Below are 17,481 nucleotides of genomic sequence, written 5' to 3' on the forward strand. Positions count from 1 at the left end.
CACCATGCTGCGTGATTATGAGCATGGAAGAGCCGCCACTTCCGGCAGCGGGGCATCTCCGCGGCTGGACTGGCCGCTAACATCAACAAGCATTTACAATGCAATGGTCTCGGCATTGGTAAAGTTAGAGCTATTGGCATTGCTCATGACATTATTTTTGTTTATGTGTTTGTTTTTAAAACATTTAAAGAAACGGCATTGTCATGAGCAATGCCAATAGCTCTAACTTTAACAATGCCGAGACCGTTGCATTGTAAATGCTTGTTCAGGATATGTGCCCTGTGTGCATGGCTATTTGGGTTGGAAGGGCGCATAATAATTGTGGCTGGATATTTTAGCTGTAATTGGACATTTGATATTGTATCTAGCTGTATAATGGCTGCTCCACTGGAATATCAGAGCTGCATGCCGGCATATCATTGCATCACCAAAACTGGTATATGTGAGGCAACTCAAACAGACTTACTTGCCTGCTGTATAACTGCTTTGTTCAAATTCTTTTATTATTCTTGCACCGTTGCATTGTAAATGCTTGTTATCCAAGCCAACAGCCGCCGCAAGCGACGTGATCACATCTGGCCAGCAGCAGCACATGTGGCTGGTTCTACGGTGTCCGAGTAGGGCCAATATCACTCAATATCCTATACCTTTTGTCGGGCTTTAAAAAACAGCGACGCTGTTGTGCTTTATACGGGGCTCCTCTACGAGCTGTTTAAAAACACACAGAGCCTCATTTTACGATATTGTGGCGACCAGACGACAAACGGTGTTATTAATTTACCTTCCGAATAGCGCCTAAAGCGAGTTCTTTTTTAATCTACATGCTTTCCGTTTGGGCAACACAGAGGGTAAAGAGGCACATGGAGATTAAATATTCTGTTCAGGATCACACCATTTGTGTCAAATTGGGATGCAGGGATTGAGAGCCAGGGCTCCCTGGTTCACAGTTAACGATGTAGGCGCTAGGTCCCACCTTTCCGTCTCCCGCCACTATAGCTTGCACTCTCCCGTGGCACGTATTCCCAGTAACTTTTCCCCAGCACCAGGAAACGAGGGAGGGTGTTTAAGGGCAGCCCCTCGAAGGAGCGGTGAACGAGTAGCAGAGGCTAGCACTCACCAGGCGGCGTCCGTCTTTCCTGAGCAGTGGTGAAGCCTGTGTAATCCAGTGAACATCCAGCTGTGCGCAGGATCACTGTTCCCCCATGCCTCCGCTGCCTGCTCCAGGACGGCTATTGTTGTTCCCGGTTGGTGTGGCACGGCGAATCCTCCGGCACATTCCTGCCTCCGGGCTCCCAGGCTGCCTCGCTTCCTCCTCTGCCGGCTGGGAGGCAGGCAGGCTCTCTCTCTCCCCACCGGCAGGCAGCAGTCCCTTCCTTCCTGTGTGTAATCCAGCCTGCCCCCCGCCTCACGTGTCCTTAGCCTCCTCTGTGTGCAGCCGAGCTCGGTCTGTGGCGCACAGGAGCACCCCACTCTCTGTGTGAAATCCGGCCCGACAGTCTCTGACAGACCCCTCCCCTCCAAGCCCTCTTGAGTATACGAGCCAGCCCGGCTCTGTGGCTCACAGATCACCTCCGTGGGTGTGTACAGCCGGGTCTGTGGCGCACAAGACCATGCTGTGTGTAATCCAGCCCGTCTTTCTCTCTCACAGACCCCTCCGAGCCAGGCCGGCTCTGTGGGTCACAGATCACCCCCGTTGGTGTGTAATTGTACATTTGATATTGTATCTAGCTGTATAATGGCTGCTCCACTGGAATATCAGAGCTGCATGCCGGCATCGGATCACACAATGGACGCATCCTGCCTCGCGCTGCGTGGGTGCCATGTTTGCGCCGAAGGGGAGGGGCTGCGCGAGCGAGGATGGAGCGTGGAGGGGAAGCGCGAACAATTTCAAAACATTGTAGAACCTCACAAAGTGAGCACAACAACGCACGACATTGATAATGAGGCAGGAGGCTTAGGTAAACAAGTCGGATCACACAATGGACGCATCCTGCCTCGCGCTGCGTGGGTGCCATGTTTGCGCCGAAGGGGAGGGGCTGCGCGAGCGAGGATGGAGCGTGGAGGGGAAGCGCAAGACAGCAGAACCTGGAGAGGACATCCCGTCCAAAGCACGGTGCGGATCCCGATAGCAAAACAAGGAGATCAGGTGAGGGAGCAACGCCGGGACACCACCGCCTTTCTCCGAGGCAGAGAAGAACTGCCTCGGAGAAACGCAGCCTCGGTTTCGGATTCGGGGGCGTGTTTCTTTTTCTCTCCTCTTGCCATTGGCTGGAGGAGAGAAAAACACGCCCTGCGAAAAGCAACGAAAAAACACGCCCCCCGATCCGAAAAGGACGGGGCTTCAACGGAGTGACTGGACCTCTTCTCCAGTGGCTGGCCAGCATTTAAGAGGCCAGCCAATGGAGAACAGGAGAGAAGAGGGGCGGGTGCAAGCCCCTCTTCTCAAAGTCACTCAAACTCATTAAATCTCGGAGCGAGACTGCGCAAGCGCAGCCTTCGCAGCCGAGACCTAAAAATCTTGTGTTCTCAGAGGTATAAGCAGACTTTGTGTGCATCGTCATGGCCTGAGTACATCTCAGAATGGATAGTGGTCTCGGGTCCATGGCGTTCAGCTGGTCGCATGCATGCTGTGGAATATCCTTGCCCAGCTGGGGTTCTTTTGTCCCAGTTACTACATCTTGTGGAAGCTCGGGTCCTTCAATACTAGAACGCTGCACATAGAGCCAGCTTCAGGCAGCCCATGTGGTTTACTCATGAAGCCATGCTCTCGCTCTGAAGTCACACATCATTCGCTTGCTCACAGGCTTAGAAATAGGAATATGATAAGAAATTACAAATGTATCAATTTCAAATCATTTATCGGAATATCTGGAAGACGCTGTGTCCCTACTCCGTGCAGAATGGCGGCGAGTCTGAGAGAGGCAAACGTATGTATACTGCCAGCGTGAATCAGACGCTCCATGCGTGGTGGAGCAGTGTACGGTAGCTATGCATTGACTGGCTAAAGTAGGGCAGATCAGGCACATGGGTCAGACGTGAAGGTTTCTCGTATCGAGACATTGGTGTTTAGGGCCTTAGGTGGGGCATTTAACCTACGTGAGTAGCAGTTGGGCTTAGGATGCGACTTACTGGTAAAGGCATTCAACCTACAGGGGTCATAGTTAGGCTTAGTGGTGTAACTTACAGGTAGGGGCATTTAACCTACAGAGTTTAGGCTTAGGGATGTCACTTACGGGTAGGAGGCATTTAACTTTTGTGGGTTACAGTTAGGCCTAGGGATGTGACTTGCAGGAAGGGACATTTATCCTATGGGGGTATGGTTGGGCGTAGATTTGTGACTTGCAGGTAGGGGCATTTAGCCTAAGGGTGTTATAGTTAGGGTTATGTTTCTGACTTGCAGGTAGGGACATTTAACCTATGGGGGTTAAGGTTAGGCTTAAATTTGTGACTTGCAGGTAGGGACATTTAACCTATGGGGGTTAAGGTTAGTCTTAGAATTGAGACTTGCAGGTAGGGACATTTAACCTATGGGGGTTAAGGTTAGTCTTAGAATTGAGACTTGCAGGTAGGGACATTTAACCTATGGGGGTTAAGGTTAGTCTTAGAATTGAGACTTGCAGGTAGGGACATTTAACCTATTGACAGGTCCCCACAATTCTTACCTTACTGTTGTGGAGAGATCCCACAGGGATGACAAGGACAACCCCCTCCTGGACCCTTTTCCCCCTGGAAGGACCAAGTGCACGAACCAGGATGGAGAGGGAGCTGGGGGAGGCTGCCACGAAGCAGGTGAGGGTGGTGTGTTGGGATGGGGCGTCTCTCGTGAACAACCGGGGTCTTGGGTCGGACGCGAATCCCACCTAATCAGGACAGAGAGGAGATCGGTAAGCGCGGTGTCCAGGAAAGGAAAACAGAGGCACAGGCACGCAAACACTAACCCCCTGGTTATCGCTCACTGCAAGTGTTACCTGAAGGTGGCGCTCCTGCGCAGGGAAGATGAGACAAGTCGGCAAGCGCTTCGCAAGAGAGGGTGTCAGCGTGGTGGAAGCATACGCTCCTGCGCCGAGTGCTGATGGGTACCAGGAATCGATCCAAGGCGGGAAACTCGTGGGTAACCTGGCGTGGCAGTGAAGGAGGGGCAAAGTAAGGGTGACTCCGTGCCGTCGCACAAGTCGTGGGTGCTTAAGGGGGAAGCGCGCCAGCGCTCGTGAAGGAGGGGCAAAGTAAGGGCGACTCCGTGCCGTCGCACGAGCCGTGGAAAAGCAAGAAAGATAGCGCTCCTGCGCTACGAGAAGGAACTGAAAAGGCGATGGAGACTCCACTCGAGTCTCGGTAAACAGCAGCTGTAGGCGCCCATGCGCGGTCCAAACGGAAGGTCTGGTTGCTGGTAGAGCCTTCGCTACGCTCCTGCGTATCCGGCGAAGCTCCGTGGAAAGAATCCGAAGCACCGGCGTGGGCGTCCGTCGGCTTTAAGTACACCATCCGCCGGAAGTGGGGGACGGCCAATGACAGTGGCCGAGTCGATCACAGCCACTAGACCGCTACCCCGTGAGAAGCCAGTAGAGGGGAGGAGTCTCGTCCCGTGGAAGGCCTCGCTTCCGGCCGTCGGGAGCGAGGGAGCGGACGAGATCATGACACCTATGGGGGTTAAGGTTAGTCTTAGAATTGAGACTTGCAGGTAGGGACATTTAACCTATGGGGGTTAAGGTTAGTCTTAGAATTGAGACTTGCAGGTAGAGGCATTTAACCTATGGGGGTTTATGGTTAGGCTTAGATTTGTGACTTGCGGATAGGAGCATTTAACCTATGGGTGGGGGTTGTGGTTTCGCAGCAGACGGGCAGGTTTGGCCTCGGAGTGCAGCTCCGCAGTGCCAGCAGCAGGCAATGCCGCAGGTCTGGAGACTCCCAGCTCAGATGCCTCCTCTCCAGGTGGTGTCAGATGGAGGCGGGGGAGGGGCGAAGCTGGGATTAACAGGTCGGAGCGCTGGTGCCTGTTTCAGACCGCTGTGTTAGTTGCTCCATGATGCAGAACACTGGATGCCATCGATTTTCAATTGGAACAAATTGTGCGGTGTATCGATTACTGTGCTCGTGCAAGTGGAGCCAGCAGCCCTTGCGGTGGAAGGGGGTGTGGGGTCTTCGCCAGCACATGCCCCCGGAGAGAAAGGGGGTACGGAGGCAGGCAGCACACAGCCCCCCAGAGAGAACGCAGCACAAGGCGCCGCAGAGCACACATGGCGTCCGTTTAACATCCCCGTCCCAGTGTCTACAGACCTGCTGTGTGCACACAGCTCACTAGTGCAGCCAGACAAGCACCTAGAGCTCACACGCGTCACAGCACAATGAACGAGAGACACGCTTGTGTGCACCAGATGAAGGTAACAAATGGTTATGATCCAAACATTAAATAAATGAACGCACAACGTTGTTTAAATACCTGTCAGGCTTTCACTCTTGGGGAGGGCACCACCCCCGCCAGGTCTTTAGTTAGAGTTTTCACTCACTCGTGCAATGGTGCGGTAGCACCGTCGGTGTTTGACTGCGTCCCCCCGCGCCCTATACTGCTGTCTTCTTGGGGTCCGGAGTAGGCGCTACTCGCCGAAGAGATTAGACGCCTCGTTGGAGTAGTAAGCGCTATAAAGATACAGCACGTGTCTGAATACGTGACATCTCACATAGAGGCACTAAAGTACTCAGGGGGCAGGAGTTTAGTGTCACGTTTTTACACAGACAAATACAGACCGAAAACAATGCGTTTCCTGTCTGTATTTACTTCTAAAAGCAGAAAAATAGAGAAGAGAGCGCTTCTTGTGAGGTGTCCATGCCACCGCGCAAAAGATTCCAGGTTAACAGCTGAGCAGATGGACAGAAGGGGTCAAACAGATCGAGATGTTCTTAAATGCAAGTATATGTTCACACATTTGCATATAATGCTTATATTTACTTCTCGTGTAGCGCGTTATGTCTGGCTGCTTCATTTTCTAAAATGCTTACGTGCGTTTATCAAGTGCGCGCCTCTATTCATTCTCAAAACTCAAAATAAATATGAACACCAGCACGACGAGCGGAAAAAAATCTGGGATAGCGAAAGAAATATGGATAAATACAAACGGAAATATTAAATGATTGCCATAAAACCGGAAGCTCCAGTGATGGTGGGGGGGGGGGGGGGGGTGGCGGAGGGGCTACAGGGTGCAGATTTCAGTTCTTTCTAATTGTCCTCCGTGCTCTGGCTGCAGGGTGAGTCCTTGCGCGCAGTGTCCCTACTCCGTGCAGAATGGCGGCGAGTCTGAGAGAGGCAAACGTATGTATACTGCCAGCGTGAATCAGACGCTCCATGCGTGGTGGAGCATTGTACGGTAGCTATGCATTGACTGGCTAAAGTAGGGCAGATCAGGCACATGGGTCAGACGTGAAGGTTTCTCGTATCGAGACATTGGTGTTTAGGGCCTTAGGTGGGGCATTTAACCTACGTGAGTAGCAGTTGGGCTTAGGATGCGACTTACTGGTAAAGGCATTCAACCTACAGGGGTCATAGTTAGGCTTAGTGGTGTAACTTACAGGTAGGGGCATTTAACCTACAGAGTTTAGGCTTAGGGATGTCACTTACGGGTAGGAGGCATTTAACTTTTGTGGGTTACAGTTAGGCCTAGGGATGTGACTTGCAGGAAGGGACATTTATCCTATGGGGGTATGGTTGGGCGTAGATTTGTGACTTGCAGGTAGGGGCATTTAGCCTAAGGGTGTTATAGTTAGGGTTATGTTTCTGACTTGCAGGTAGGGACATTTAACCTATGGGGGTTAAGGTTAGGCTTAAATTTGTGACTTGCAGGTAGGGACATTTAACCTATGGGGGTTAAGGTTAGTCTTAGAATTGAGACTTGCAGGTAGGGACATTTAACCTATGGGGGTTAAGGTTAGTCTTAGAATTGAGACTTGCAGGTAGGGACATTTAACCTATGGGGGTTAAGGTTAGTCTTAGAATTGAGACTTGCAGGTAGGGACATTTAACCTATGGGGGTTAAGGTTAGTCTTAGAATTGAGACTTGCAGGTAGGGACATTTAACCTATGGGGGTTAAGGTTAGTCTTAGAATTGAGACTTGCAGGTAGAGGCATTTAACCTATGGGGGTTTATGGTTAGGCTTAGATTTGTGACTTGCGGATAGGAGCATTTAACCTATGGGTGGGGGTTGTGGTTTCGCAGCAGACGGGCAGGTTTGGCCTCGGAGTGCAGCTCCGCAGTGCCAGCAGCAGGCAATGCCGCAGGTCTGGAGACTCCCAGCTCAGATGCCTCCTCTCCAGGTGGTGTCAGATGGAGGCGGGGGAGGGGCGAAGCTGGGATTAACAGGTCGGAGCGCTGGTGCCTGTTTCAGACCGCTGTGTTAGTTGCTCCATGATGCAGAACACTGGATGCCATCGATTTTCAATTGGAACAAATTGTGCGGTGTATCGATTACTGTGCTCGTGCAAGTGGAGCCAGCAGCCCTTGCGGTGGAAGGGGGTGTGGGGTCTTCGCCAGCACATGCCCCCGGAGAGAAAGGGGGTACGGAGGCAGGCAGCACACGGCCCCCCAGAGAGAACGCAGCACAAGGCGCCGCAGAGCACACATGGCGTCCGTTTAACATCCCCGTCCCAGTGTCTACAGACCTGCTGTGTGCACACAGCTCACTAGTGCAGCCAGACAAGCACCTAGAGCTCACACGCGTCACAGCACAATGAACGAGAGACACGCTTGTGTGCACCAGATGAAGGTAACAAATGGTTATGATCCAAACATTAAATAAATGAACGCACAACGTTGTTTAAATACCTGTCAGGCTTTCACTCTTGGGGAGGGCACCACCCCCGCCAGGTCTTTAGTTAGAGTTTTCACTCACTCGTGCAATGGTGCGGTAGCACCGTCGGTGTTTGACTGCGTCCCCCCGCGCCCTATACTGCTGTCTTCTTGGGGTCCGGAGTAGGCGCTACTCGCCGAAGAGATTAGACGCCTCGTTGGAGTAGTAAGCGCTATAAAGATACAGCACGTGTCTGAATACGTGACATCTCACATAGAGGCACTGAAGTACTCAGGGGGCAGGAGTTTAGTGTCACGTTTTTACACAGACAAATACAGACCGAAAACAATGCGTTTCCTGTCTGTATTTACTTCTAAAAGCAGAAAAATAGAGAAGAGAGCGCTTCTTGTGAGGTGTCCATGCCACCGCGCAAAAGATTCCAGGTTAACAGCTGAGCAGATGGACAGAAGGGGTCAAACAGATCGAGATGTTCTTAAATGCAAGTATATGTTCACACATTTGCATATAATGCTTATATTTACTTCTCGTGTAGCGCGTTATGTCTGGCTGCTTCATTTTCTAAAATGCTTACGTGCGTTTATCAAGTGCGCGCCTCTATTCATTCTCAAAACTCAAAATAAATATGAACACCAGCACGACGAGCGGAAAAAAATCTGGGATAGCGAAAGAAATATGGATAAATACAAACGGAAATATTAAATGATTGCCATAAAACCGGAAGCTCCAGTGATGGGGGGGGGGGGGGGGGGGGGGGTGGAGGGGCTACAGGGTGCAGATTTCAGTTCTTTCTAATTGTCCTCCGTGCTCTGGCTGCAGGGTGAGTCCTTGCGCGCAGTGGACCTGCGGCGCACGGCAGCGGCCACGGAGGCCCCCGCCCTCCCCTCCCTGTCACCACCGGTACTTGTCACCTGAATGCCCGGGAGCCCTAATTATGATGGTATGGTGGTATGGGGGGTGGGTGGAAGTACTTTAATTGCCTTCCGTGCTCTGGCTGCAGGGTGAGTCCTGGCGCACGGTGTGGCCTGCGGCGCACGGCACCGGACAGGGAGGCCCCCGCCCTCCCTCCCTGTCACCACCGGTACATGTCACCTGAATGCCTGGGAGCCCTAATTATGATGGTATGGGGGTGGGTGGAAGTACTTTCTAACTACCTTCCGTGCTCTGGCTACAGGGTGAGTCCTTGCGCACTGTGTGACCTGTGGCGCACGGCACCGGCCAGTGAAGTCCTCGCCCCCCCTCCTTGTCACCGCCTGTACGTCACCAGATGCAGCCAGACGGGCAGAAACACCAGACCTGGCTTGAACCCCCGCGTTAAGAACGGTCCAGCGGCTCCAGTGGGCCCAAGGACCACCTGCCCATGTAGGGCCTTAACGCACTGACGACCGTGCACTATCAAGAGGCGCTGACCGCGCTTGGCGGCCCCGAAAGAACAGGCTCATTGTTCAAAGCACCCCAAGTGGTCCGACGGGCCACTCCAAAAGGGAAACTGCCCCGGATGGCGAAGCGGTGATACATGGAGGGGTTTGTCCTGTCACGGAGCCCAGCAGCCCCGGTGGTGTTGGGGGAGGGCTGGGGGTAATATCAGGTCAATATTAGCGGACTGGACCGCGGTTACCAACAGTGAACCCTCCACCTGCACAACGCCCTCGAGCCAGCAGCGTTAGCCACGGAAACCGTCGGCCACCGACTTCCCAAAATTCAAAGGGGGCGACTGGCGAGTGACGCGTAAGTGTCTGACGTGTATGAGAGGGAGAACCGAGGGCCAATCGCGAGTTTGTTTTGACCCCAACCAAGGCGCCCGGACGTTCTCACGATGCTGGCTGCGGTGGTTAAAAATATCGACGATGCTACAAAAGGACACAGGGCGCAAGAAGCTGGTGACACGAGGCCAAGAAAAACACTGTCCCATTAAAACGATTACACAGCACCACGTCGCGGGTGACACGAAAGCGCCGCGGGTTCTTCACTGTGCCTCCAGACACTAGGATTCATTCACTCGGACAGATGCCCTGGGCGGAGAGGGGGCGCCTCGAAGGGTGCGTCTTTTGAGAAAGGAAAGCCCTTTCCTGGCTCAGCGCCTCGCGAGTTTCCTGGCTTCTGCGCGCTTGCCATTTGGCCCCATCGCTGCCTCACTCTGCTGGCTTGAACGATGGTGCCCACAGCCGGCACTAGGCTGTGGTGTCTCCACTGGCTCCAGCGGGGGGGGGTTCGCGGGTGCAGCTTTGTCCAGACGCCTCGTGTTCTCTCACTCAATTCTTATCTATTTCTTCTGAAGTGGATACTTACCTAGCCAGTGAGGCCCATTGGAGACTGGTGTGCCCTACAGCTGGTTTCCCGTGTCACCACCGCCTTTCTCCGAGGCAGAGAAGAACTGCCTCGGAGAAACGCAGCCTCGGTTTCGGATTCGGGGGCGTGTTTCTTTTTCTCTCCTCTTGCCATTGGCTGGAGGAGAGAAAAACACGCCCTGCGAAAAGCAACGAAAAAACACGCCCCCCGATCCGAAAAGGACGGGGCTTCAACGGAGTGACTGGACCTCTTCTCCAGTGGCTGGCCAGCATTTAAGAGGCCAGCCAATGGAGAACAGGAGAGAAGAGGGGCGGGTGCAAGCCCCTCTTCTCAAAGTCACTCAAACTCATTAAATCTCGGAGCGAAACTGCGCAAGCGCAGCCTTCGCAGCCGAGACCTAAAAACAACAGGTTGCCCCCTTGAAGATGCCGCACACTGAAGGGATTAGCACACGATGCCACAGGCGGTTGCAGTGCTGCCGCTACCTCTTTTTTGTGTATAGCGGCTGGTCCGGCCGCAGAGAGGTCCCGCCGCTTATTTTGCGGATCCTTATGCTTGCAACCGCACGCACTTTTGGAGTGGAGGGGGCCTCACCTATGGAAATTATTGGTGAGCAGTCAGCGCTTTCTCTCTAACTTTCACCCATTTGGGATCAGAATACCAATAACAACTCCACTTGGATTGATTGTAATTTTGGGGGCAACGAATCCACTAGGGTTTTAAGGAACTTGCAGTCAGCACAGACATAGGAACTACATGACCCACAATGCCTTGCCTGATGACGCCCATTGGGGCGGGACTGTTTGATTGAATAAAGATGTTCCTAACGCCATGCTGCCTCCGTTTACTCTGTGCAAGCCAGTGAACAAGGGCTACGGCTTGAAACGCGTCTGGCTATACTTGCAACTGGAAGTTGAGGTTCACGCTTGAGCTGCTGCTGCCATTGGTGCGTGTGCTGAAAACCCACCCAGGAGTGACCTCTCTATTGGGACAACTCTGCTTTTTTGTGTATAGCGGCTGGTCCGGCCGCAGAGAGGTCCCGCCGCTTATTTTGCGGATCCTTATGCTTGCAACCGCACGCACTTTTGGAGTGGAGGGGGCCTCACCTATGGAAATTATTGGTGAGCAGTCAGCGCTTTCTCTCTAACTTTCACCCATTTGGGATCAGAATACCAATAACAACTCCACTTGGATTGATTGTAATTTTGGGGGCAACGAATCCACTAGGGTTTTAAGGAACTTGCAGTCAGCACAGACATAGGAACTACATGACCCACAATGCCTTGCCTGATGACGCCCATTGGGGCGGGACTGTTTGATTGAATAAAGATGTTCCTAACGCCATGCTGCCTCCGTTTACTCTGTGCAAGCCAGTGAACAAGGGCTACGGCTTGAAACGCGTCTGGCTATACTTGCAACTGGAAGTTGAGGTTCACGCTTGAGCTGCTGCTGCCATTGGTGCGTGTGCTGAAAACCCCCCCAGGAGTGACCTCTCTATTGGGACAACTCTGCTTTTTTGTGTATAGCGGCTGGTCCGGCCGCAGAGAGGTCCCGCCGCTTATTTTGCGGATCTTTATGCTTGCAACCGCACGCACTTTTGGAGTGGAGGGGGCCTCACCTATGGAAATTATTGGTGAGCAGTCAGCGCTTTCTCTCTAACTTTCACCCATTTGGGATCAGAATACCAATAACAACTCCACTTGGATTGATTGTAATTTTGGGGGCAACGAATCCACTAGGGTTTTAAGGAACTTGCAGTCAGCACAGACATAGGAACTACATGACCCACAATACCTTGCCTGATGACGCCCATTGGGGCGGGACTGTTTGATTGAATAAAGATGTTCCTAACGCCATGCTGCCTCCGTTTACTCTGTGCAAGCCAGTGAACAAGGGCTACGGCTTGAAACGCGTCTGGCTATACTTGCAACTGGAAGTTGAGGTTCACGCTTGAGCTGCTGCTGCCATTGGTGCGTGTGCTGAAAACCCCCCCAGGAGTGACCTCTCTATTGGGACAACTCTGCTTTTTTGTGTATAGCGGCTGGTCCGGCCGCAGAGAGGTCCCGCCGCTTATTTTGCGGATCCTTATGCTTGCAACCGCACGCACTTTTGGAGTGGAGGGGGCCTCACCTATGGAAATTATTGGTGAGCAGTCAGCGCTTTCTCTCTAACTTTCACCCATTTGGGATCAGAATACCAATAACAACTCCACTTGGATTGATTGTAATTTTGGGGGCAACGAATCCACTAGGGTTTTAAGGAACTTGCAGTCAGCACAGACATAGGAACTACATGACCCACAATGCCTTGCCTGATGACGCCCATTGGGGCGGGACTGTTTGATTGAATAAAGATGTTCCTAACGCCATGCTGCCTCCGTTTACTCTGTGCAAGCCAGTGAACAAGGGCTACGGCTTGAAACGCGTCTGGCTATACTTGCAACTGGAAGTTGAGGTTCACGCTTGAGCTGCTGCTGCCATTGGTGCGTGTGCTGAAAACCCCCCCAGGAGTGACCTCTCTATTGGGACAACTCTGCTTTTTTGTGTATAGCGGCTGGTCCGGCCGCAGAGAGGTCCCGCCGCTTATTTTGCGGATCCTTATGCTTGCAACCGCACGCACTTTTGGAGTGGAGGGGGCCTCACCTATGGAAATTATTGGTGAGCAGTCAGCGCTTTCTCTCTAACTTTCACCCATTTGGGATCAGAATACCAATAACAACTCCACTTGGATTGATTGTAATTTTGGGGGCAACGAATCCACTAGGGTTTTAAGGAACTTGCAGTCAGCACAGACATAGGAACTACATGACCCACAATGCCTTGCCTGATGACGCCCATTGGGGCGGGACTGTTTGATTGAATAAAGATGTTCCTAACGCCATGCTGCCTCCGTTTACTCTGTGCAAGCCAGTGAACAAGGGCTACGGCTTGAAACGCGTCTGGCTATACTTGCAACTGGAAGTTGAGGTTCACGCTTGAGCTGCTGCTGCCATTGGTGCGTGTGCTGAAAACCCCCCCAGGAGTGACCTCTCGATTGGGACAACTCTGCTTTTTTGTGTATAGCGGCTGGTCCGGCCGCAGAGAGGTCCCGCCGCTTATTTTGCGGATCCTTATGCTTGCAACCGCACGCACTTTTGGAGTGGAGGGGGCCTCACCTATGGAAATTATTGGTGAGCAGTCAGCGCTTTCTCTCTAACTTTCACCCATTTGGGATCAGAATACCAATAACAACTCCACTTGGATTGATTGTAATTTTGGGGGCAACGAATCCACTAGGGTTTTAAGGAACTTGCAGTCAGCACAGACATAGGAACTACATGACCCACAATGCCTTGCCTGATGACGCCCATTGGGGCGGGACTGTTTGATTGAATAAAGATGTTCCTAACGCCATGCTGCCTCCGTTTACTCTGTGCAAGCCAGTGAACAAGGGCTACGGCTTGAAACGCGTCTGGCTATACTTGCAACTGGAAGTTGAGGTTCACGCTTGAGCTGCTGCTGCCATTGGTGCGTGTGCTGAAAACCCCCCCAGGAGTGACCTCTCTATTGGGACAACTCTGCTTTTATATATATATATATATATATATATATATATAAGTTCTGTAATATTTGATTAACTGTTTGTTGTATCTTGATACCCCATTGTTATCTATTTCCTTTATTGGTGTGTGTGTCTTTAATTACCAACTAGGCTTGTACAGTTCTTGAATGGAATGTGTGTTTATGTCATGCAGTGCTTCGCTGACCATTACCTCACATATTGGTCTACTGGCTTTATTGGATATTTTGCAATTCAACAAGTGGCGACGATCTGGAGAAACACTTGTTACGTCTGCAGCACAGGTGCAGTGTTTTCTCCACAAGGACCCATCGGCGTGTTATGGAGTTTGGAAACTTTCGATATTTATTTACATGCGGTAAATAAATAAGTCTCTCATGCTATCTCTCACATGAAGTTTAGAGTAGCTCTTTCTGAAATTTGCCTTGTGTGGAAACGCACTACCTTTAAGGAAAACTTCGCTACGATAGCTTTTCCAAAGGACAATTTAATCGGAGCTACTACAGTGGAAATAACCGTCAAAAAAGTGAAGCTAAAAAACACCATCTGTCTGAGTTTCATTGTATTCAGCATTTTTGGCATATTTGGTGAAGTTTACGTACTTTGACCGTACATTCCTATACAACAACAACTTACCGGTCACCGGCATCATTTTAATCTTTTTTCGTTCCTTTTCTCGTTCCAACCGGCACACCAGGTTCCAGGTTCATGTTCTTCCAAGGGGTTTGGACGCACACGTAGATGCACGCAATGTTGCTACATCATCGTGCGTGCAGTGGCCATTTTGGATTTGTCCCGGTGTCAAAGTCAGGCAAGACGTATTGTGAGGCGCGCTCGTTACCTGTTCCTCAAGGTTTTATTTTCAACTGCACTTCATACGGTTATAACGTATGACTGGAAAAGGTACTGTATACAGATTTACATATATTTCAAGTTTTAACAGTGCTATCCATTAACAGTGCATCAGTGATTTGCACATTTTCTACCTGAGCAAGTCCTATACAAGTGATTTGCACTCTATCTCACAAATGTGTACATCAGTGATTTGCACATCTTGCTACAGTGATTTGCACACTATATTACAACCTTATACCATCTGTTGTGTATTTTAAAATGCAATTTGATCCACCAGCAAAATTCCTCCAACATAGATGTGATCCACCAATCCCATTGATGCATTGGAAAGAAGAATTTCTAACGTATATGAAGGCAACAGATGATGAGGATATGTCTCAAGAGCGGAAGAAAAGCATTCTATTACATTGTTTAGGTTCAAAAGGGACAAGTGGTTTTTCCTACACTACCTCAAGTGTTAACCCAAAGTGACCAAGAGGACATTGATGTATTTCAGTAAACGTTAATGAGAATTGAAAAGGGGTTTAAGCCCACATTTAGTGTAGCTCTTAACAGGTTTAAATTTTATACAAGAGCGCAGAAGAGTGACAAGACTTTTGATGATTTTCTTACTGCACTTCATGGTCTCTCTTTACATTGTAACTTTGGGGAAATGGTGGATGAAACGATTAGTGATCAAATTGTGGTTCATATTAAGAGTTAAAAAATTCAAGAGCAGTTATGGGTAATAGGTGATCCCAAGCTGCAGGATGTTATTACCATGGCCAAGGCCCTAGAGCAATCCGAGAAGTGGATGAAATCTGCACAAGAGGTTGACAAAGTAAACTTTAAAGATAGTGAAAATCTATGTGCTATAGCCAGTATTAGTTCACGTGGAGGAATTCAAGGCACGAGAAATGAAAGATTTTTGTGCAACTATTGCGGTAGTGCAAATCATCTTGCTTCGTCTCCGCACTATCCAGCCATTGGTAAAGAATGTAAAAAGTGCTGGGAAATTGGGCATTTTGCTTCTGTTTGCAGACACATGAAGAAAACTGGCTATTATACGAAAACCAAGGTGGGGTATATTAATGATGCTAGTCAGTCTGAGATGGAAGGTGGAGGATTTGATGCCAACTCGGGTAATACCAGTAGGAGGGTAAAAGTGTTATCTATCAAAGATACCAAGGCTGAAGGGGAAGTGTGTGAGGTTAAAAGCTCTCCAAAGTGTTTAGTGGAGATAGAAAATGTGGAACTGGAACTCATGGCGGATTCAGGATCCCCATGGGCCATTATTATCTGTGAATATTTTCGAGAGAAGTTTAGGAAAATATGGATAGTAGATGACTTGTTGGAATCTGACATTGTTGCAGAAAGCTTTGATTGCACGGCCATAGATATTGTGGGGTTTAAGGAGGTGTGCATAAAATTCAAAGGATGCTCCGCAACTATAAAATTGTATGTTGCACCCAAAGGTGTAAATTTTTTGGGGTGGAAGTTGGGAGTAATATTGAGTCCCAGAAGTCGGGAGCCAGTACTAGTAGTAGAGAACGGTGGAAAAGAAAAGTGGATTGTATCAATTTTCCTGAAGATTTTCTAAAAAACTGCAGAAGTTAGAAGGCTATTCCCATAAGATCAAGCTTAAGGCACATGCCAAGCCAGTTATACAGAAACTAAGGAATGTACCTATTAATGTTAGTGAGGAACTTAAAAGGATGCTGTGTGACATGGTGAAGGATGATGTGTTAGAGGGGTGGGAGTCATCCGAATGGGTTTCTCCCATCATTTTGTCGAATGATTCTTGGAGATTGTGTGTGGACCTTAGGTCTATTAATGCTAATATTGTGGTGGATTGCCATCCCCAACCAAATATTAATGAGGTGATCTGTATGCTTGATAGTGCAAGAATCTTCTCCACTTTAGACACCACCAGATTGAACTCACCGAAGATTTCCGACATCTTACGGTTTTTCTTACGTTGCAGGGGCTATTTCAATTCAAAAGGATGCCGTTTGGACTAGCCTCTGCGGTGTCTGGGTTTCAATGGGCTATGATTCACCTGTTTCAGGGGATGGAAACATATGTCAAGTGTTTCCAGGACGATGTGCTTATTTTTTCAAGAAATTAAAAAGAACATATGGAACATTTGAGGGAGGTATGTGCTGTATTTAAAGAATAGGGTTTGACGTTAAAGGAAGGTAAATGTCAATTTATTTCTGAATCTGTTGAATATTTGGGGCATACAATTTCAAAGGATGGAGTGATTCCCCAAGAGATCATTAGTGGAGGCTATTGATGAAGCACCTGCTCCTGATAATCGTGAGAAGTTGATGTCATTCGTAAGGTACCATCTTTTGTAACTGGAGACTGGGTGAGGGTACGCAAACCTAGTTTTGTGAACAAAGGTGCATCATGATTTGGTAAGGCTATGAGGATTGTCAAGGTCTACAATAAAAGTGTAGCAACATAAGATAGTAAGGTGTGGAATGTGAGGAGATTGACAAAATGTAAAGGTGCTAATACAACTTCACAGGATATGGATGGGAGACATGAGTCTTCTGCAAGGAGTTATATTCACTACATGCCTTTTGTACCAAAGAATGATGTATCTATTGGAAATGGCGAAAGTGTAGTAGAAAGTACCTGCAGAAATGTTGTGTTGGGTGGACATAACTCTGTAGCATCAAGTGTCAAATGTGATGCTAGGTTCAGGTGTCCTCTCAACAAATTTGGGGATTTTACATGATTCCTATTTACAAGGGCGTCGTTCTGTGACATGCTACTACTTTTGTAAGTTATAGGTGTTTTTTTGTGGTCTTTTATTTTGTTTTATCAAAGAAGGGAAATGTGTGGCATCTTGATACCCCCTTATTTTCTCTTTTCTTTATTGGTATGTGTGTCTTTAATTATCAACTGGTCTTGTACAGCTCTGGAATGGAATGTGTGTTTATATCATGCCGTGTTCAAATAACCATTATCCGTTGGTACGTGTACTATGCTGTTGGA

General features: G+C 49.6%; 1 protein-coding gene across 4 annotated transcripts in view; it reads right to left on the reverse strand.

Moving 5' to 3' along the window:
• SYNGR4 (synaptogyrin 4) overlaps positions 1–17,481 on the reverse strand; it is a 670,375-nt gene that overhangs the window by 133,540 nt on the left and 519,354 nt on the right. For 2 of the 4 annotated variants that reach the window (XR_014966469.1, XM_085616470.1), the window contains exon 1: positions 14,278–14,453. The exons of 1 other annotated variant lie outside the window; for it this stretch is intronic. Coding sequence is in view for 1 of the 3 variants with exons in the window: in XM_085616470.1 (XP_085472596.1) it covers positions 14,278–14,293 (16 nt within the window). In the remaining 2 variants the exon portion in view is untranslated. Of the gene's footprint in view, positions 1–14,277; positions 14,454–17,481 lie in introns of those variants that run through there. One more of the 4 variants, XR_014966468.1, reaches the window with a different exon arrangement.

This window comes from Triturus cristatus, chromosome 7 (assembly GCF_964204655.1).
Source record: "Triturus cristatus chromosome 7, aTriCri1.1, whole genome shotgun sequence".
NCBI lineage: Eukaryota > Metazoa > Chordata > Amphibia > Caudata > Salamandridae > Triturus > Triturus cristatus.